The 19,418-nt window shown below is 44.1% G+C and overlaps 1 protein-coding gene across 6 annotated transcripts in view; it reads right to left on the bottom strand.

Moving 5' to 3' along the window:
* The window catches only part of LOC139375430 (hippocalcin-like protein 1), a 38,170-nt gene that overhangs the window by 2,465 nt on the left and 16,287 nt on the right, over positions 1 to 19,418 (bottom strand). For all 6 annotated transcript variants that reach the window (XR_011627795.1, XR_011627797.1, XR_011627794.1 and 3 more), the window contains 2 exons: positions 7,660 to 8,203; positions 24 to 129 (listed from right to left, as the gene is read on the bottom strand). Coding sequence is in view for 1 of the 6 variants with exons in the window: in XM_071117211.1 (XP_070973312.1) it covers positions 24 to 129; positions 7,660 to 8,037 (484 nt within the window). In the remaining 5 variants the exon portion in view is untranslated. The remainder of the gene's footprint in view (positions 1 to 23; positions 130 to 7,659; positions 8,204 to 19,418) is intronic.

The following is a 19,418-nucleotide window of genomic DNA, read 5'->3' as shown; positions in this document are numbered from 1 at the left end:
GAATCCCATGCTGGGTTCCTCACCATCGTTGTTTGAGTCCATCTGTCTGAAGATCTTGTCTGTCCTCTTCTCAGGTGTGGACTCGTCTTCTGGCATCTTCATGACTGAGGACACCATTTTGTAGATGGCCTAGGGAGATGGCACATTGATGAATAGAGAGAGGACCATATGAGTAGATAGTTAAAGCTAGAATCCTTAATTGAAACAATAACAATGCAGGCAGCCCGCCTCTGTTTTGTTAAAAAGCTGAGGAATGTATACATATAACCCCTAAAATTCATAGAGCTAAGGATGCCAGGACTGACTGAAAACTATAGTTTTAACCATTTTTTTATAAGCTATACAGTGTTTGTTTACATTTATATTGTTTATAAACATTGTAGTAAAACAAGATTCTATTTTGGGTTCTGATGGGGTACGACAGTTGGGGTACGACAAGCTCATGAGTTGGAGCCGTGGTTTATGATGCACTTTTTGAGGCACTGTGATTTTACCGGTGTTTCTAGCGTTATCCACTACTGTTGCTGCAGGCAGAAGATTCTAGGAAATGTTCTGTAATTGACACAAGCTTTCTCCAATCAATCCAGGTCTGGTTGTGCCTGTGTATTTGGTGGGGGGGTTGCCTAAACCGGGTGAGGCGTAGCTCTGCTAATCTTAATTTAAAAAAATATGTATATATATATATATATATATATATATATATATATATATATATATTTCACAGGGAACACTATTTGTAGATCAGTGATCCTACAGTCGTGGTGAAAAGTTTTGAGAATGACACAAATATTAATTTCCACTAAGTTTGCTGCTTCTGTGTCTTTAGATATTTTTGTCAGATGTTACTATGGAATACTGAAGTATAATTACAAGCATTTCATAAGTGTCAAAGGCTTTTATTGACAATTACATGAAGTTGATGTAAAGAGTCAATATTTTGCAGTGTTGACCCTTCTTTTTCAAGACCTCTGCAATCCACCCTGGCATGCTGTCAATTAACTTCTGGGCCACATCCTGACTGATGGCAGCCCATTTTTGCATAATCAATGCTTGGAGTTTATCAGAATGTGTGGGGTTTTGTTTGTCCACCCGCCTCTTGAGGATTGACCACAAGTTCTCAATGGGATTAAGATCTGGGGAGTTTCCTGGCCATGGACCCAAAATATCTATGTTTTGTTCACCGAGCCACTTAGTTATCACTTTTTCCTTATGGCAAGGTGCTCCATCATGCTGGAAAATGCATTGTTTATCACCAAACTGTTCCTGGATGGTTAGGAGAAGTTGCTCTCGAAGGATGTGTTGGTACCATTCTTTATTCATGGTTGTGTCTTAGGCAAAATTGTGAGTGAGCCCACTCCCTTGGCTGAGAAGCAACCCCACACATGAATGGTCTCAGGATGCTTTACTGTTGGCATGACACAGGACTGATGGTAGCACTCACCTTGATTTCTCCGGACAAGCTTTTTTCCGGATGCACCAAACAATCGGAAAGGGGATTCATCAGAGAAAATGACTTTACCCCAGTCCTCAGCAGTCCAATCCCTATACTTTTTGCAGAATATCAGTCTGTCCCTGATGTTTTTCCTGGAGAGATGTGGCTTTTTTGCTGCCCTTCTTGACACCAGGCCATCCTCCAAAAGTCTTGCAGATGCACTCACACCTGCCTGCTACCATTCCTGAGCAAGCTCTGTACTGGTGGTACCCCGCAGCTGAATCAACTTTAGGAGACGGTCCTGGCACTTGCTGGACTTTCTTGGGCGCCCTGAAGCCTTCTTCACAACAATTGAACCGCTCTCCTTGAAGTTCTTGATGATCCAATAAATGGTTGATTTAGGTGCAATCTTACTGGCAGCAATATCCTTGCCTGTGAAGCCCTTTTTGTGCAAAGCAATGATGACGGCACTTGTTTCCTTGCAGGTAACCATGGTTGACAGAGGAAGAACAATGATTCCAAGCACCATCCTCCTTTTCAAGCTTCCAGTCTGTTATTCGAACTCAATCAGCATGACAGAGTGATCTCCAGCCTTGTCCTCGTCAACACTCACACCTGTGTTAACGAGAGAATCACTGACATGATGTCAGCTGGTCCTTTTGTGGCAGGGCTGAAATGCAGTGGAAATGTTTTTTGGGGATTCAGTTCATTTGCATGGCAAAGAGGGACTTTGCAATTAATTGCAATTAATCTGATCACTCTTCATAACATTCTGGAGTATATGCAAATTGCCATCATACAAACTGAGGCAGCAGACTTTGTGAAAATTAATATTTGTATCATTCTTAAAACGTTTGGCCACGACTGTACAGTACATCTCACGTTGCTGATCCTCTCCAACAGGCTCAGAGGTTGTAGTAAATATTGTGGGTCAGTTAAAGGTAAAATCCACAAAATAACTATTTTGGTATTTGTTTCATTAGTCCTCTTGATTCAGTCCCAAACTGTTTTACATGTCAGTGATCAAGTTGACAAGATTTAGAACTTTCAAAATACAGAAAGTTTCACAGTATGATGCATTTTGCACCATATGACCTCTTGACGAGCTCGCTAGATGTTGGCTTAACCTTTTTATTGTGGTGGGCTAAATCAGGGTCACACAGAGTGTTTCTGGGTAGTCTTAAAACAAATCCACTTTGAAACAAATGAATACACCTCACACACATGGTTATGGGCTTAAAAACAAGAACACACCTGTACCAATACAGATATGGAGATGAAATATATTACCTTTTGAGTTTGCATCCCAATATTGCATTTTTTACACATCACAGAAGACTGAAATATAACAAAACTGTTTGATAGTGAAACACCGGATTTTCTGTGGGTTATTTTTTTTTAATGTTTATTAATTATGAAAAAGAACAATAGCATTCCACCCATGAGGCCACTAGTCTACAGGAAATGGATCTATGGTTGCAACACTACCCCCTTCCTTCAGGAGAGTGTGTCCCCACTTACTATACCAACTCCCTCACGTGTACACGTCTCTTGGATGGCCTCTAGGGCACCATCCGACTTCTGAAACCAATGTAGTGAATTCTGGGGGAAGCCCCGACTGGGACTCAACCCCTGATCCAGCGTCTGTCAAGCCAACTCCTTAACAGTTACACTAAGAGGTTCGTAGCTACAGTGCATTCGGAAAGTATTCAGACCACTTCATTTCCATCACATTGTTACTTTACAGCCTTATTTTAAAATGCATTAAATGTTTCCCTCATCAATCTACACACATGTTGTTTAGAATTTGTATCACATTTATTACAAACAAAAAACAGAAATACCTTTTTTACATAAGTATTCTGACCCTTTGTTATGAGACTCGACATTGAGCTCAGGTGCATCCTGTTTCCATTGATCATCCTTGAGATGTTTCTACAACTTGATTGGAGTCAACCTGTGGTGAATTCAATTGATTGGACATGATTTGGATAGGCAAACCCCTGTCTATATAAGGTCCCACAGTTGAAAGTGCAGAGCAAAAACTAAGCCATGAGGTCGAATGAATTGTCCGTAGAGCTCCGAGACAGGCAGAGATCTTGGGAAGGGTGCCAAAACATTTCTGCAGCATTTAAGGTCCCCAAGAACCCAGTGGCCTCCATCATTCTTAAATAGAAGAAGATTGGAACCACTAAGACTCTTCCTTTAGCTGGCTGCCCAGCCAAACTGAGCAATCGGAGGAGAAGGGCCTTGATCAGGGAGGTGACCAAGAACCCAATGGTACTACTCTGACAGAGCTCCCGAGTTCCTCTATGGAGATGGGAAAATCTCTCAGAAGGAAAACCATCTGTGCACCGCTCCACCAATCAGGCCTTTATGTTCGAGTGGCCAGACAGAAGCCACTCCTCAGCCCACTTGGAGTTTGTCAAAGGCACCTAAAGGACTCTCAGACCATGAGAAACAACATTCTCTGGTCTGATAAAACCAAGACTGAACTTTGGCCTAAATGCCAAGCGTCACATCTGGAGGAAACTTGCCATCATCCCTATGGTGAAGCACGGTGGTGGAAGCATCATACTGTGGGGATGTTTTACAGGATAGTCAGGATCGAGGGAAAGATGAACGGAGCAAAGTACAGAGAGATCCTTGATGAAAATCTGCTCCAGAGCTCTGAGGAGACTGGGGCGAAGGTTCATCTTCCAACAGGACAATGACCCTAAGCACACAGCCAAGACAACACAGGAGTGGCTTCGGGACAGGTCTGTGAATGTCCTTGAGTGGCCCAGCCAGAGCCTGGATTTGAAACCGATCGAACATCTCTGGAGAGACCTGAAAATAGCTATCCAGCTACACTCTCCATCCAACCTGACAGAGCTTGAGAGGATCTGCAGAGAAGAATGAGAGGAACACCCCAAATACAGGTGTGCCAAGCATCCCTAAGAAGACTCGAGGCTGTAATCGCTATCAAAGGTGCTTCAGCAAAGTACTGAGTAAAGGGTCTGAATACTTATGGGAATGTGGTATTTCACTTTTTGAAATTTTATACAATTAGAAAAAAATTCTAAAAATCTGTTTTTGCTTTGACATTATGGCACATATGTCAGAGTCAAGGCCCGCGGGCCACATCCGGCCCGCAAGAAGGTTTTTTACGGCCCCTGGGATGATCTTGATTTATTATTAGAACCGGCCCGCAGCAAGCCGGCAGCCCGCAGATCTTTTACACGCACCAATACTACATTTCCCACAATGCAAAGGTGACGCACCGAGCAGTAGGCTGCTTCATTTCAATATTTATTGGCACAGCAGTCGTCAGCATCACAGTAAAATTAACTTTCAGATACCCATCAAAAATGGCAAAACGGAAGGTGGATACTGAGAACCGGGGGTTTCAAACAAGGTGGGAGTCGGAGTATATGTTCACGAAGGTAGCTGGAAAACCTGTGTGTCTTCTGTGTGGAGAAAGTGTGGCGGTACTGAAAGAGTATAATCTGAGACGACATTATGAAACGAAACACGCGGACAAAAACAAGAATATGGACATGGAACAAAGGCTACAAAAGGCAGAGGAATTAAAACGAGGCCTCAAATCTCGACAGGCTCTGTTCAAAAAAGCCAAATCACAAGGCCAGGCTGCTGTCAAGGCCAGTTTTATTTTGGCAGAAGAGATCGCTAAATCAGCCCGGCCATTTACGGAGGGGGATTTCATCAAAAACTGCATGATTAAAGTTTGTGACGAAGTTTGCCCAGAAAAAAGGCAACTCTTTTTAAATGTGAGTCTGAGCAGAAACACCATTGCCGAGAGAGTAGACCAGTTGTCCATCAATCTAAAAGAGCAGCTTGTGAAAAAGGGAAAAGATTTTATTGCATATTCCTTGGCTGTGGATGAGAGCACCGACATTTCTGACATTGCCCAGTTGTCAATTTTCATCCGCGGAGTGGACTCCAACCTAAGCGTGACAGAGGAGTTTTTGGCTTTACGTCCTATGCATGGCACAACTACGGGGCATGATTTGTATGAAGAGGTGTCAAGATGTGTAAATGAGATGGAGCTGCCTTGGGAAAAACTCGTGGGTTTGACAACCGACGGAGCACCTGCGATGTGTGGACACAGGAGCGGACTGGTGGCGAAGATACGGGAAAAGATGCAAGAGGAAAACGCGACAGGTGAGCTGACAGCTTATCATTGTATCATACACCAGGAAGCGTTGTGCGGTAAAGCCTTGAAAATGGAGCATGTAATGAGCATCATCACGCGCACAGTTAACTTTATCAGAGCCAAAGGTTTGAATCACCGCCAGTTCAAGGCATTTCTGACGGAGTTAGAAACGGAGCATGGTGATTTGCCTTATCACACAGAGGTGCGATGGCTAAGCCAGGGAAAGGTGCTTCAAAGATGTTTCGAGCTTCGTGAGGAGATTTGTCTGTTCTTGGACAGCAAAGGGAAAGACACAACACAACTCCGAGACGAAATGTTTCTGTGTGAAATGGCTTTTCTGTGTGACATTACGAGTCATCTGAATGCAATAAACTTGCAGCTGCAGGGTCGGGATCGTGTCATCTCTGATATGTACAGTACAGTGAAGGCATTTAAAACCAAACTGACTCTGTGGGAGACGCAGATGCGGAAAGAAAATTTGAGCCACTTTCCCAGCTGCCAGACCATGAAAGAGAAGCTCTCTACCAGTGCGTTCCCGAGCACACAGTTGGCTGATAAAATAGGTATGCTTGCCGCTGACTTTCGACGCCGATTTGCTGACTTTGAAGCACAAAAAAGCAGGTTGGAACTGCTCGGTAACCCATTTGCTGTTGACGTGGAAAGCTCACCACCAAACCTCCAAATGGAGTTGATTGACCTCCAATGCAATGATGCACTGAGGGCAAAATATGCGGCAGTGGGTGCTGCGGAGTTCGCCCGTTTCCTCCCCGGCACAATGCCCCAGCTGCGCATCCAGGCTGCTCAAACGTTGTCTATGTTTGGCAGCACATACCTGTGTGAACAACTGTTTTCTTTGATGAACCTGAACAAAACATCACACAGAAGTCGACTTACTGCTGAACACCTCCACTCAATTCTGAGGATTTCTTCAGCTCAGAGCCTTACCCCGAACATTGATGAACTTGTGGAAAAGATGGGACACCACCAAGTATCACCCTCAACCTCAAACAAGTGAACATTACTGTGCAATCACATATTTAGAGTTTTTACTCAGTTCAAGTTTAAAAGTTAAAATTTAATATTTGTTTTCACTGCATGTTACTTCTCCTTAAACAAAGTGTTGTTTTTGATTAATAGATTTTTGCACTTTATTTTTTTGTATTTCAATCCAATTATATTTTAAAAATATTTCAGTTGAGTGGATGATAGAAAATTGCTATTATTGTTTTTTCTTTGAAGTAAATTTAGCCCACTTTTGCTAAAATAGAAAATATAGTCTACTGATGGTGCCTTGAATACCGGTTTCTTTCATTTAATGTTCATGTTATGGGGATATTTATATAAAGGAAATTTGTCTTTTGTGTCTGTTGAAAATTAAAGATTACTGACAGAGCCATAAGAAAATATTGCTTTATTTATCTGATCATATTGTAATATATTTGTTAGGTTTTCAGTAGGTTCAATTAGGTTCACTAGACTATATGCGTCATTTAAAAATTTTTCAATGAACATTCGAACAGTCCGGCCCTCGTCTTGTAGCTGATTTTTTTATTTGGCCCTCCGTCCATTTGACTTTGACACCCCTGCATTATGGGGTTTTGTGTGTGGATTGATGAAGGGGAAAAAATGAATAAGGCTTTCGAATAAGTTTAAATAATAATAATAATAATTTAATAAATTTTCGAATAAGGCTGTAACGTAACAAAACGGGGAAAAGATGAGGTCTGACTACTTTCCGGATGCCCTGTAATTCCAAAAAGGTATGTAGCAACTGCAGATTGTAGCTTCACGGTGGATAAATGAGGGATACACTGATTAGCACTGTCTACTTACTATGTGATGGATGCTGTGTGTTGACACTTCAGTCTATTAGATTCCACAAACTTTACTCATTTCTATAATCCATTGGTCCTTGTGTTGATTTTGTAACGAATTTTAAATTCGTATTTACAACGACGGCCTACCCCAGACCAAACCCGGACGATGGTGGGCCAATTGTGCGCCGCCCTATGGGACACCCAATCACGACCGGATGTTACGATACATCGGTGGAAGATAGATTGAGACTAACCTGTACGATCTCCAGCATCTCCGCGCGGCTGATGTATCCGTTCCCATCCAGGTCGTACATGCTGAAGGCCCACTTGAGCTTCTGCTCCAGCTTGCCTCGTGACGTCACGCTCAGCGCAATGATGAACTCCCTGAAGTCTATCGTCCCGTCTGCGTTGGTGTCGAACGTGCGGAAGACGTGCTCGGAAAATTTGGAGGCGTCCCCGTACGGGAAGAAGTTGGCATAGATCTTCTTGAACTCATCCACAGTCAGGTGGCCCGTGGGGCAGTCTTTTAGGAAGCCTCTGTACCACTCCTGGAGCTCGTGGTCAGTGAACTCTGTGTTCTCGCGCAGGTCATTCAACACCTCCGGCCGTAGCTTGCTGTTCTGTTTGCCCATGGCTGAGGCAGCCCCTGCTCTCGCCCAGTTTGTGTTTCTCTCCCTCCTTCAAGATGAGTCTTTTGACGTTTTCTTGTTTTCTTTCACAGTCTTGTGTTTTCCTCCACTCTGCAACTGACTCCTTTTTCCTGGAGGGGAATGGGCAGGGGGGTTGATGGAAGATAGCCTATAGAGAGGACAGAGAGAGAGAACCTGGTAATAGGGATACGTACACTAGGTATATTTTTTATCCTTTAGAAGGCTAGGATCCAGTTTGTTTGGAAAGAACCCATGACAACATCTGGCCAACTTTGAGTTAGCATCTGCATGACAACGTCTGTCAAGCTCTGAGGTAGCATCTGCATGACAACGTCTGTCAAGCTCTGAGGTAGCATCTGCATGACAACGTCTGGCCAGCTCTGAGGTAGCATCTGCATGACAACATCTGGCCAGCTCTGAGGTAGCATCTGCATGACAACGTCTAGCCAGCTCTGAGGTAGCATCTGCATGACAACATCTAGCCAGCTCTGAGGTAGAATCTGCATGACAACATCTAGCCAACTCTGAGGTAGCATCTGCATGACAACGTCTGGCCAGCTCTGAGGTAGAATCTGCATGACAACGCCTGGCCAGCTCTGAGGAAATTAGTTAGAATGTCATAAATGTCTAATTGATCAACAGCCCTGCCACAAGCCATTACTCCTTCTAGTTCTCAATCAATGAAAACCAAACAGAAAAACTGCAGTCTTCAATAATGGTATAATCTGAAATGAGTCGACTTATTTCTTGAAAACTTCACTGCTGACACACTTTTATGGGATTGTATTAACAGCGGACTAATAAAAAAAAATATATAGTTTTGAGTGAACTATCCCTTTAACATACAGTGTACTCATTCACAAATGAAACAAACAAGAGGTTACTAAGGCAACGAGCAGCTCAAAATATGAAATTCCAGCTGTCTGTAATGAAACACAATGAGATCTACATTTTTAGATAAATCGCTTTATGCATCTGATGGAAAACCTACAATACATCAATTAGCTGGTAAATCCTGACTAATTTGACAATTCATTTGTCTATTAGGAGATGAAAAATTCACATGCAGAGCATATTCATTAGGCATCATTATTGACCAGAAAAATGTTTACATCATCAGAGTGTTTTACAATGATGTCTAAATGGTTCTTCAAATACATGTGTGATTTTCCATTGTCGTGAGTTTAGCTATGCACACTGAGTGTGTGTGATTTTCCATTGTCGTGAGTTTAGCTATGCACACTGAGTGTGTGTGATTTTCCATTGTCGTGAGTTTAGCTATGCACACTGAGTGTGTGTGATTTTCCATTGTCGTGAGTTTAGCTATGCACACTGAGTGTGTGTGATTTTCCATTGTCGTGAGTTTAGCTATGCACACTGAGTGTGTGTGATTTTCCATTGTCGTGAGTTTAGCTATGCACACTGAGTGTGTGTGATTTTCCATTGTCGTGAGTTTAGCTATGCACACTGAGTGTGTGTGATTTTCCATTGTCGTGAGTTTAGCTATGCACACTGAGTGTATGGGATTTTCCATTGTCGTGAGTTTAGCTATGCACACTGAGTGTGTGGGATTTTCCATTGTCGTGAGTTTAGCTATGCACACTGAGTGTGTGTGATTTTCCATTGTCGTGAGTTTAGCTATGCACACTGAGTGTGTGTGATTTTCCATTGTCGTGAGTTTAGCTATGCACACTGAGTGTGTGTGATTTTCCATTGTCGTGAGTTTAACTATGCACACTGAGTGTATTAGTTGTGTGTATGCCTTTATATTTGAGTGTCTGATAATCCATTAATTAATAAGACTGCATTACGATTTATGAGAAACAACTACCATCTGCTCTAAAATAAACACTAGTTTCAGATGAAGTACAGGAAGATGGAAGGTACTATACAGGACATGATGAACTACAGGAAGATGGAAGGTACCATAGAGGACATGATGAACTACAGGAAGATGGAAGGTACTATACAGGACATGATGAACTACAGGAAGATGGAAGCTACTATACAGGACATGATGAACTACAGGAGGATGGAAGGTACTATACAGGACATGATGAACTACAGGAGGATGGAAGGTACTATAGAGGACATGATGAACTACAGGAGGATGGAAGGTACCATAGAAGACATGATGAACTGCAATCCTGCATTGTGGTATTACACAATAGCAATTTTTCCTGTGTGAGGGTTCTTTCCTCTTTTGTCCTCTATTGCTCCTCTATTGTTCTTCAAGCAAGATGGAGGCCGATGACATCACATCAGAACATCAGACCAACTCCATGAAAGCCCTACTCCTTCCACTTTGCAGTTGTGTCTAAACATGTTTTTGTTTTTGTACCCTTTAGTGTGTGTACTTTACTGTTTTTATACTTTTGAGTTTAGCGTTCAAGGTTTGCAGAGCTGTATATCAATCAAGGATGCATTTTTAATCAAAGGGATGTGGAATGAGCAAGTTAAGAGTTTTTCATCATGGGGTCTTGTTCTGGTGGCAGCTCTGCCGAGTGAATGTGATTTTCAACCCAACCTTAATCACACTGCTAACCCTAATGCCTAACCATAACCTTAAATTAGGAACAAAATGCTTTTTTCCCCTTTTAAAAAAAAACGATTTAGCCAGTTTTAACTTTGCAGCTGGCCTATCTAATGGGAAATCGATCAGTTCTGCCTCCACGGCAAGACTCCTGACAATAAACGCCAACTTGCATAGAGTCATAATAGGGGCTAACCTAGTCAGCTCACACCCATCTCCTTATGTATTCCTAACCCCCTGTTGCAAAAAGTGACATCCAAAAAACATATTACATTTTACATTTATATTTGAGTAATTTAGCAGACACTCTTATCCAGAACGACGTACAGTAGTGGGTGTATACATCTTCATACTGCCCCCGGTGGGAATCAAATCAATATACAACCCAGAACGCTCCTAGCGTCCCACGCATGTTTTCTTTAACCTAAACACTAAAACTAAGGGCATTTATACATATGAAAGTCACTACCCTGGTTTAGTTCCTGGAGTGTTTGTGAGAATCCAACAGAATACGTTTTGCTTTCACAAAACAGTTTCAGGGTGCGATTAGCAAGACGCACATTCTACATGAAAAGTTCCACGCGACTCGCGCTGCCGAGTCACAATACCTGGTAATCTGGTCCTGGATCTTGGACCCACTACCAAATGCTCCAGTATCTGGATCATAAGGGAATATGTGAAAGTGGCCTAAAACTGAAACTAAGGGGCTGGATTCAATCCGTGTCGCCGAAGTATCGTGTAAGATCCGCATTAAAATATAAAGGTAATTACCGATTGAGCCGACATATGCAGTGTTTACCGTGAATGCAGTAAATTAATTGAATTGCCAATAGCGCTATAAAGCGGATCTCGAGCACTACGGATTGAATAGAGCCTTAAATAATATTAAAACAAAATATAAATATCTGTATACAACTTCAACTAAACAAAAAATAGCAAATCAGGTCTAAAAAACGAACTGAAACTAAACTGAATTCAAAATACATGTATAATATAAACACTATAATAATATTGGTGTGTGTCTGTGTGAGAGACCTGCTAGTGGCTCTAATGCCCTGATGTGAGTAGATGGAGCATGCAGAATGTGTTACACTGCAATCGTTCTCTGTGGAAATCTCATATCAGGGCATTAGAGCCCTGCCACACACACATTAAGTGGTGCTGGGTGATCATTGACTATAGGAGGGGTCGAATGCTTCGGCCTGCTAGTCAACTCAAAGATCGTTGTAGCAGACACTCAAGTCAATTCCAGTCCAAACTGCTTAATAGGACTAGAGTACAACAATTTCTGCTGCTTTTTCTCTCATTAGTCAGCTCAGACACACAGTTGTTAGATAGAAACTACGTGTGATTATTTGAAGGATGATGTGCCAATTAGCTGACGACTTTTATTTAAAAGCAACTTACAATCATGCACGCTTACATTTTCCATAAAGGTGGCCCCAGCGGGAATCGAACCCACAACCCTGGAGTAGCAAGTGCCTTCCTTTATCAACTGCGCCACAGAGGACCACATATGTCCCCTATGTTGTTATATGTGAATGCAATTGACTGTCATTATGACAGTTATCCATCCTCTCTGATCCAAAATATGCCCTCTCCTGGGGATGCTTGTTCCAAGCCAGGGCTGTTCAATTACGGTTCTGAAGGGTTGAAAAACTGTTTGTTTCTGCATGGTAGTTAATTGCACTCGTCTGGTGTCCCAGGTCTGAATCAGTCCCTTATTAGAATGAGAGGATGTAAACCAGAAGGGATTCTGCCCTCCAAGACCGACATTGATCGTTATATTTGTCATGCGAATATAGTGTAACAATATGTGCTCCCTCCTTTCCCCCTGGCTTGGCATCCCTTGGCTTGGCACCCCCTGGCTTGGCACCCCCTGGCTTGGCTGTGTATTGTATTGGCAGGTGCTTAGCACCCCTGGCTTGGCTGTGTATTGTGTTGGCAGGTGCTTGGCACCCCCTGGCTTGGCACCCGTTGGCTTGGCTGTGTATTGTGTTGGCAGGTGCTTGGCACCCCCTGGCCTGGCTGTGTATTGTGTTGGCAGGTGATTGGCACCCCCTGGCTTGGCTGTGTATTGTGTTGGCAGGTGCTTGGCACCCCCTGGCTTGGCACCCCCTGGCTTGGCTGTGTATTGTGTTGGCAGGTGCTTGGCACCCCCTGGCTTGGCTGTGTATTGTGTTGGCAGGTGCTTGAAACCCCCTGGCTTGGCACCCCCTGGCTTGGCTGTGTATTGTGTTGGCAGGTGCTTGGCACCCCCTGGCTTGGTTGTGTATTGTGTTGGATGGTGCTTAAGCACCCCCTGGCTTGGCTGTGTATTGTGTTGGCAGGTGCTTGGCACCCCCTGGCTTGGCTGTGTATTGTGTTGGCAAGTGCTTGGCACCCCCTGGCTTGGCACCCCCTGGCTTGGCTGTGTATTGTGTTGGCAGGTGCTTGGCACCCCCTGGCTTGGCACCCCCTGGCTTGGCTGTGTATTGTGTTGGCAGGTGCTTGGCACCCCCTGGCTCGGCTGTGTATTGTGTTGGCAGGTGCTTGGCACCCCCTGGCTTGGCACCCCCTGGCTTGGCTGTGTATTGTGTTGGCATGTGCTTGGCACCCCCTGGCTTGGCACCACCTGGCTTGGCACCCCCTGGCTTGGCTGTGTATTGTGTTGGCATGTGCTTGGCACCCCCTGGCTTGGCACCCCCTGGCTTGGCACCCCCTGGCTTGGCTGTGTATTGTGTTGGCAGGTGCTTGGCACCCCCTGGCTTGGCTGTGTATTGTGTTGGCAGGTGCTTGAAACCCCCCTGGCTTGGCTGTGTATTGTGTTGGCAAGTGCTTGAAACCCCCCTGGCTTGGCTGTGTATTGTGTTGGCAGGTGCTTGGCACCCCCTGGCTTGGCTGTGTATTGTGTTGGCAAGTGCTTGGCACCCCCTGGCTTGGCACCCCCTGGCTTGGCTGTGTATTGTGTTGGCAGGTGCTTGGCACCCCCTGGCTTGGCTGTGTATTGTGTTGGCAGGTGCTTGGAACCCCCTGGCTTGGTTGTGTATTGTGTTGGCAGGTGCTTGGCACCCCCTGGCTTGGCTGTGTATTGTGTTGGCAGGTGCTTGGCACCCCCTGGCTTGGCTGTGTATTGTATTGGCAGGTGCTTGGCACCCCCTGGCTTGGTTGTGTATTGTATTGGCAGGTGCTTGGCACCCCCTGGCTTGGCTGTGTATTGTATTGGCAGGTGCTTGGCACCCCCTGGCTTGGCACCCCCTGGCTTGGCTGTGTATTGTGTTGGCAGGTGCTTGGCACCCCCTGGCTTGGCACCCCCTGGCTTGGCTGTGTATTGTATTGGCAGGTGCTTGGCACCCCCTGGCTTGGCTGTGTATTGTATTGGCAGGTGCTTGGCACCCCCTGGCTTGGCACCCCCTGGCTTGGCTGTGTATTGTGTTGGCAGGTGCTTGGCACCCGCTGGCTTGGCTGTGTATTGTGTTGGCAGGTGCTTGAAACCCCCTGGCTTGGCACCCCCTGGCTTGGCTGTGTATTGTGTTGGCAGGTGCTTGGCACCCCCTGGCTTGGCACCCCCTGGCTTGGCTGTGTATTGTATTGGCAGGTGCTTGGCACCCCCTGGCTCGGGTCCCAGTGAGCCCTTTGTGTGATTGTCCGACAGCTGGCACTATGCCCTCAGAGCCAGGAGACCAGGGCATCTGCTTTGGGGCCTTCTGGGACTTCCCTGGGTGGTTTTCTAAGGACTGCTGCACTCACTACCCCATAATCACAAACTGGTTGAATCAATGTTTTTCCACATCATTTCAACAGAAAAATGCAATTTGATGACGTTGTGGAAAACTGATTGGATTTGCAAAAAGTCATCAATGTAAAGGAATTTGGGAAATATGTCCTTTTAAAAATGTTTTAAATCCAATGACATGGTTAAATTATTTGTCGATTTCATGTTGAATTAACTCAATGAAATGTAAATCAAACTAGATCTTGAACTGAAGGGGTATTGTTTCACCTCACAACAATAGTGAGCGCAGGGTTCAGACTGTTCAACCAGGGCTAGGTTTAGCAGTTCAATCAAATCTGCACTAAAAAAAAACAATGTTCCTGCCTGCACCTTGAGAAGACTTGTTTCAGATCAAATAACTGGGACTAAGCTAACTGGTTTGGGACAGATCAACTGTTATACATTTCATATGTATGCATGTGCACTGAACAAAGATATTAACATAACATGCAACCATTTCAAACATGTTTACTGAGTTCATAGAAGGACATCAATCAATTGAAATAAATAACTAAGGCCCTAATCTATGGATTTCACATGACTGGGAATACAGATATGCATCGGTTGGTCACAGACACCTTAAAAAAAGGTAGGGGTGTGGATCAGAAAACCAGTCAGTATCTGGAGTGACCACCTCATGCAGCTCGACACATCTCCTTCGCATAGAGTTGGCTGTGCGAAGTTGCTGGATATTGGTGGGAACTGGAACATGCTGTCGTACACGTCGATCCAAAGCATCCCAAACATGCTCAATGAGTAACATGTCTGGCGAGTATGGAGGCCATGAAAGAACTGGGACATTTTCAGCCTCCAGGAATTGTGTACAGACCCTTGCAACATGGGGCCATGCATTATCATGCTGAAACATGAGGTGATGGCGGTGGATTATAGGCACGACATTTGGCCTCAAGATCTCCTCATGGTATCTCTGTGCGTTCAAATTGCCATCGATAAAATGTAATTGTGTTCGTTGTCTGTAGCTTATGCTTGCCAATACTAAAACCCCACCGCCACCATGAGGCACTCTGTTCACATCGTTGACATCAGTAAACCGCTCACCCACATGACGCCATACACGCTGCCATCTGCCTGGTACAATTGAAGAGCACACTTTTCCAGCGTGCCAGTGGCCATTGAAGGGGAGTATTTTCCCACTGAACTCAGTTATGACTCGGTACTGCAGTCAGGTCAAGACCCTGGTGAGGACGACGGGCACCCAGATGAGCTTCCCTAAGACGCTCTCTGACAGTTTGTGCAGAAGTTATTCAGTTGTACAAACCCACAGATTCATCAGCTGTCTCAGTGGCTGTTCTCAGACGATCCCCGCAGGTGAAGAAATCGGATTTGGAGGTCCTGGGCAGGCGTGGTTACATGTGGTCTCCGTTTGTGAGGACGGTTTCATCTACTGCCAAATTCTCTAAGACTACATTGGAGGCGGCTTATGCTAGAGAAATTAATATTACATTCTTTGGCAGCAGCTCTGGTGCACATTCCTACAGTCAGCATGCCAATTGTACATTGTACAGGGAATGATACTGCCATTGTTCATGTGGGGTCAAATGGCATTTTGAAAGGCAGCTCAGAACAGCTGAAGATGGATTTTAAAGAACTGATTGGGTCACTACTTGTCACCAACAAACGCCCCATAATATCTGTCCCTCTGCCTTCCCTAAATGGTGGCATTGAACGGTTCAGCAGGCTTTTATCCCTCCATAACTGGCTACGAGACTATTGCAGCTCTGTGGGTGTAACATTTATTGACAATTTTGATACCTTCTGGAAACATTGATGGAATTATAAAGAGGATGTGATCCACCCAAATCATTTGGGTTCCTGGATCTTTTCACAGCATTGTAAGGCTGTGTTGACACAATGACTTATCAATGACCCAAGCCCAGCTCAGCTAATCCCTACCATTGTGTCACAGAGTTGGCATAATGCTTAAGCAAATGTACATTATCCCAGGGGCGTTGGAAGACAATGTAAGTAACCTAATTTATGTCCCTCTTACTACCCTGAATGGCTCTGCTGATCCTACAGCTATTGTATGCAGCAATCATATGCCTATGAACCATTTATACTGTTAGCACTGAGGTGGTGTGTCCTAGTAGGAAGTCCACTGTGTGCAGCTCACCCTGCAGTAACATAAATAACCCAAGCATGTCTACCTCTGCTAAGCTTCCCAGTAAAGCAAGTTAAACTATCAAGAATCCCAGAAAAGGGTTTAAAAATAGCTCACGTTAACATATGCAGCTTGAGAAACAAGGTTCATGAAATCAATCATTTGCTAGTAACAGATGACATTCATATTCTGACAATCTCTGAAACTCACTTTGATAAAACCTTTGATGATGCTGTCACACCCCGATTTGTTTCACCTGTCCTTGTGCTTGTCTCCACCTCCCTCCAGGTGTAACCCATCCAGGTGTTGCCCATCTTCCCACTATCCTGTATATTTATACCTGTGTTCTCTGTTTGTCTGTTGCCAGTCATCTTGTCTGGTCAGGTTTTACCAACGTGCTTTTCTGTCTTCCTTTTTTAATCATGTTCTATTTGCTAGTTTTCCCGTTTCTGACTATTCTGCCTGCCCTGACCCCGAGCCTGCCTGTTGTCCTGTACCTGTCTGACTCTGACCTAATTACGAACCTCTGCCTGCCCTGACCCCGAGCCTGCCTGCCTGCCATCCTGTGCCTGCCTGACTCTGACCTAATTACGAACCTCTGCCTGCCCTGACCCCGAGCCTGCCTGCCTGCCATCCTGTACCTGTCTGACTCTGAGCTAATTACGAACCTCTGCCTGTCCTGACCCCGAGCCTGCCTGCTGTCCTGTACCTGTCTGACTCTGACCTAATTACGAACCTCTGCCTGTCCTGACCCCGAGCCTGTCTGCCATCCTGTACCTGCCTGACTCTGACCTGATCACAAACCCCTGCCTGTATTCGAACTGCCCTTTGCCTGCCCGTGTTTACAGTAAATTATCTGACAACTGTACAGTCTGCTTCCTGTGTCTGTATCTGGGTCATAGCCTGAGTCGTGATGCAGTGGTAGCAATATATGGTTATAAGAACTATAGAAAAGACAAATGCCAAAGGTGGAGATGTGGCTGTTTATATTCAGAACCACATTCCTGTAAAGCTTAGAGAGGATCTAATGTTAAATACAGTTGAAGTAATATGGCTACAGGTTCATCTGCCTCACCTAAAAACCCATTCTGGTGGGAAGCTGCTATAGACCACCAAGTGCTAACAGTCAGTATCTGGATAACATGTGTGAAATGCTTGATAATGTGATATCAATAGAGAAGTATATTTACTGGGAGATTTAAATATTGACTGGCTATCATCAGGCTGCCCACTCAAGAGAAATCCACAAACTGTAACTAGTGCCTGTTACCTGGTACAGGTTAACAATCAGCCTATCAGGGTTAACAATCAGCCTATCAGGGTTAACAATCAGCCTATCAGGGTTAACAATCAGCCTATCAACAATCAGCCTATCAGGGTTAACAATCAGCCTATCAGGGTTAACAATCAGCCTATCAGGGTTACAAAAAGCCTATCAGGGTTAACAATCAGCCTATCAGGGTTAACAATCAGCCTATCAGGGTTAACAATCAGCCTATCAGGGTTAACAATCAGCCTATCAACAATCAGCCTATCAGGGTTAACAATCAGCCTATCAGGGTTAACAATCAGCCTATCAGGGTTACAAAAAGCCTATCAGGGTTAACAATCAGCCTATCAGGGTTAACAATCAGCCTATCAGGGTTAACAATCAGCCTATCAGGGTTACAAACAGCACAGGAATTAAATCAACCAACATGTATTGATCAAATCTTTACTAATGCTGCAGAAATTAGTTTGAAAGCAGTATCCGAATCCATTTGATATAGTGATCACAATATAGTAGCCATAGGAAAACCAAAGATCCATATCATAAGGCTGGGCCTAAGAGGTCATACAATAAGTTTTGTAGCGATTCATATGTTGTTGGTCAGTGGTGTGTAATGAGGAGCAACCAGACGCTGCACTTGACACATTTATGAAATTGCTTATCCCAGTTACTAATAAGCATGAATCCATTAAGACAATTACTGTAAACACTGTTAAATCCCTATGTAATGATGAGGAATTGAAAAACTGCATATTTGAGAGGGATGAGGAAAAATAAATGGCAAATACTGTAGGTCTGGCTGTACAACCGATTGGCAAACATACTGCAAATTGAGAAATCATGTGACTAAACTGAATAAAAATAAGAAACTACACAATGAAACCAATATATATATATTTATTTTATTTAACTAGGCATGTCAGTTAAGAACAAATTCTTATTTACAAGGATGGCCTACCGGGGGACAGTGGGTTAACTGCCTTATTCAGGGGCAGAATGAAAGACCTTGTCAGCTTAGGGATTTGATCTAGCAACCTTTCGGTTACTGACCCAATGCTCTATGTTCTAACCACTAGGCTACCTGCTGCCCCAAAGATAAATGACACAAAAAAATGATAGAAAAAAGTCTTGGATCAACTTAAATTACATTTTGGGCAAAAAGCCCAACTCTGCTCCATCATTAATTGAATCAGATGGCTCATTTATCACAAAATCCACTGATATTGCCAACTATTTTAATTATTTTTTTCATTGGCAAGATTAGCAAACTAAGGCATGACATGCCAGCAACAAACCTTTTCACTACTGTCACGCCCTGACCTTAGATAACTCTATTTTCTGTATATTTTGGTTAGGTCAGGGTGTGACTAGGGTGGGTACTCTAGGTTTTGTATGTCTAGGTTTTTTGGTATGTCGAGGGTTTTTGAATGTCTAGGGGTTTTGTATGTCTATGTTGGCCTGATATGGTTCCCAATCAGATTCAGCTGTTTATCGTTGTCTCTGATTGGGGATCATATTTAGGCAGGCCTTTTTCCCACTTTCTCATGTGGGATCTTGTCTATGTCAGGATAATAGCAGAGTTTACTGCCACTCCTATTTGCCATATCTTCAATTTAAGCCTACTGAAAAGTGTGTGCCCTCAGGCCTGGAGGGAAGCAACTCAAACTCGCAATTCACTAAATCA

Source organism: Oncorhynchus clarkii, chromosome 19, assembly GCF_045791955.1.
Source record: "Oncorhynchus clarkii lewisi isolate Uvic-CL-2024 chromosome 19, UVic_Ocla_1.0, whole genome shotgun sequence".
NCBI classification, from domain to species: Eukaryota; Metazoa; Chordata; class Actinopteri; order Salmoniformes; family Salmonidae; genus Oncorhynchus; species Oncorhynchus clarkii.
This window is presented reverse-complemented; position numbering and strand designations above follow the sequence as displayed.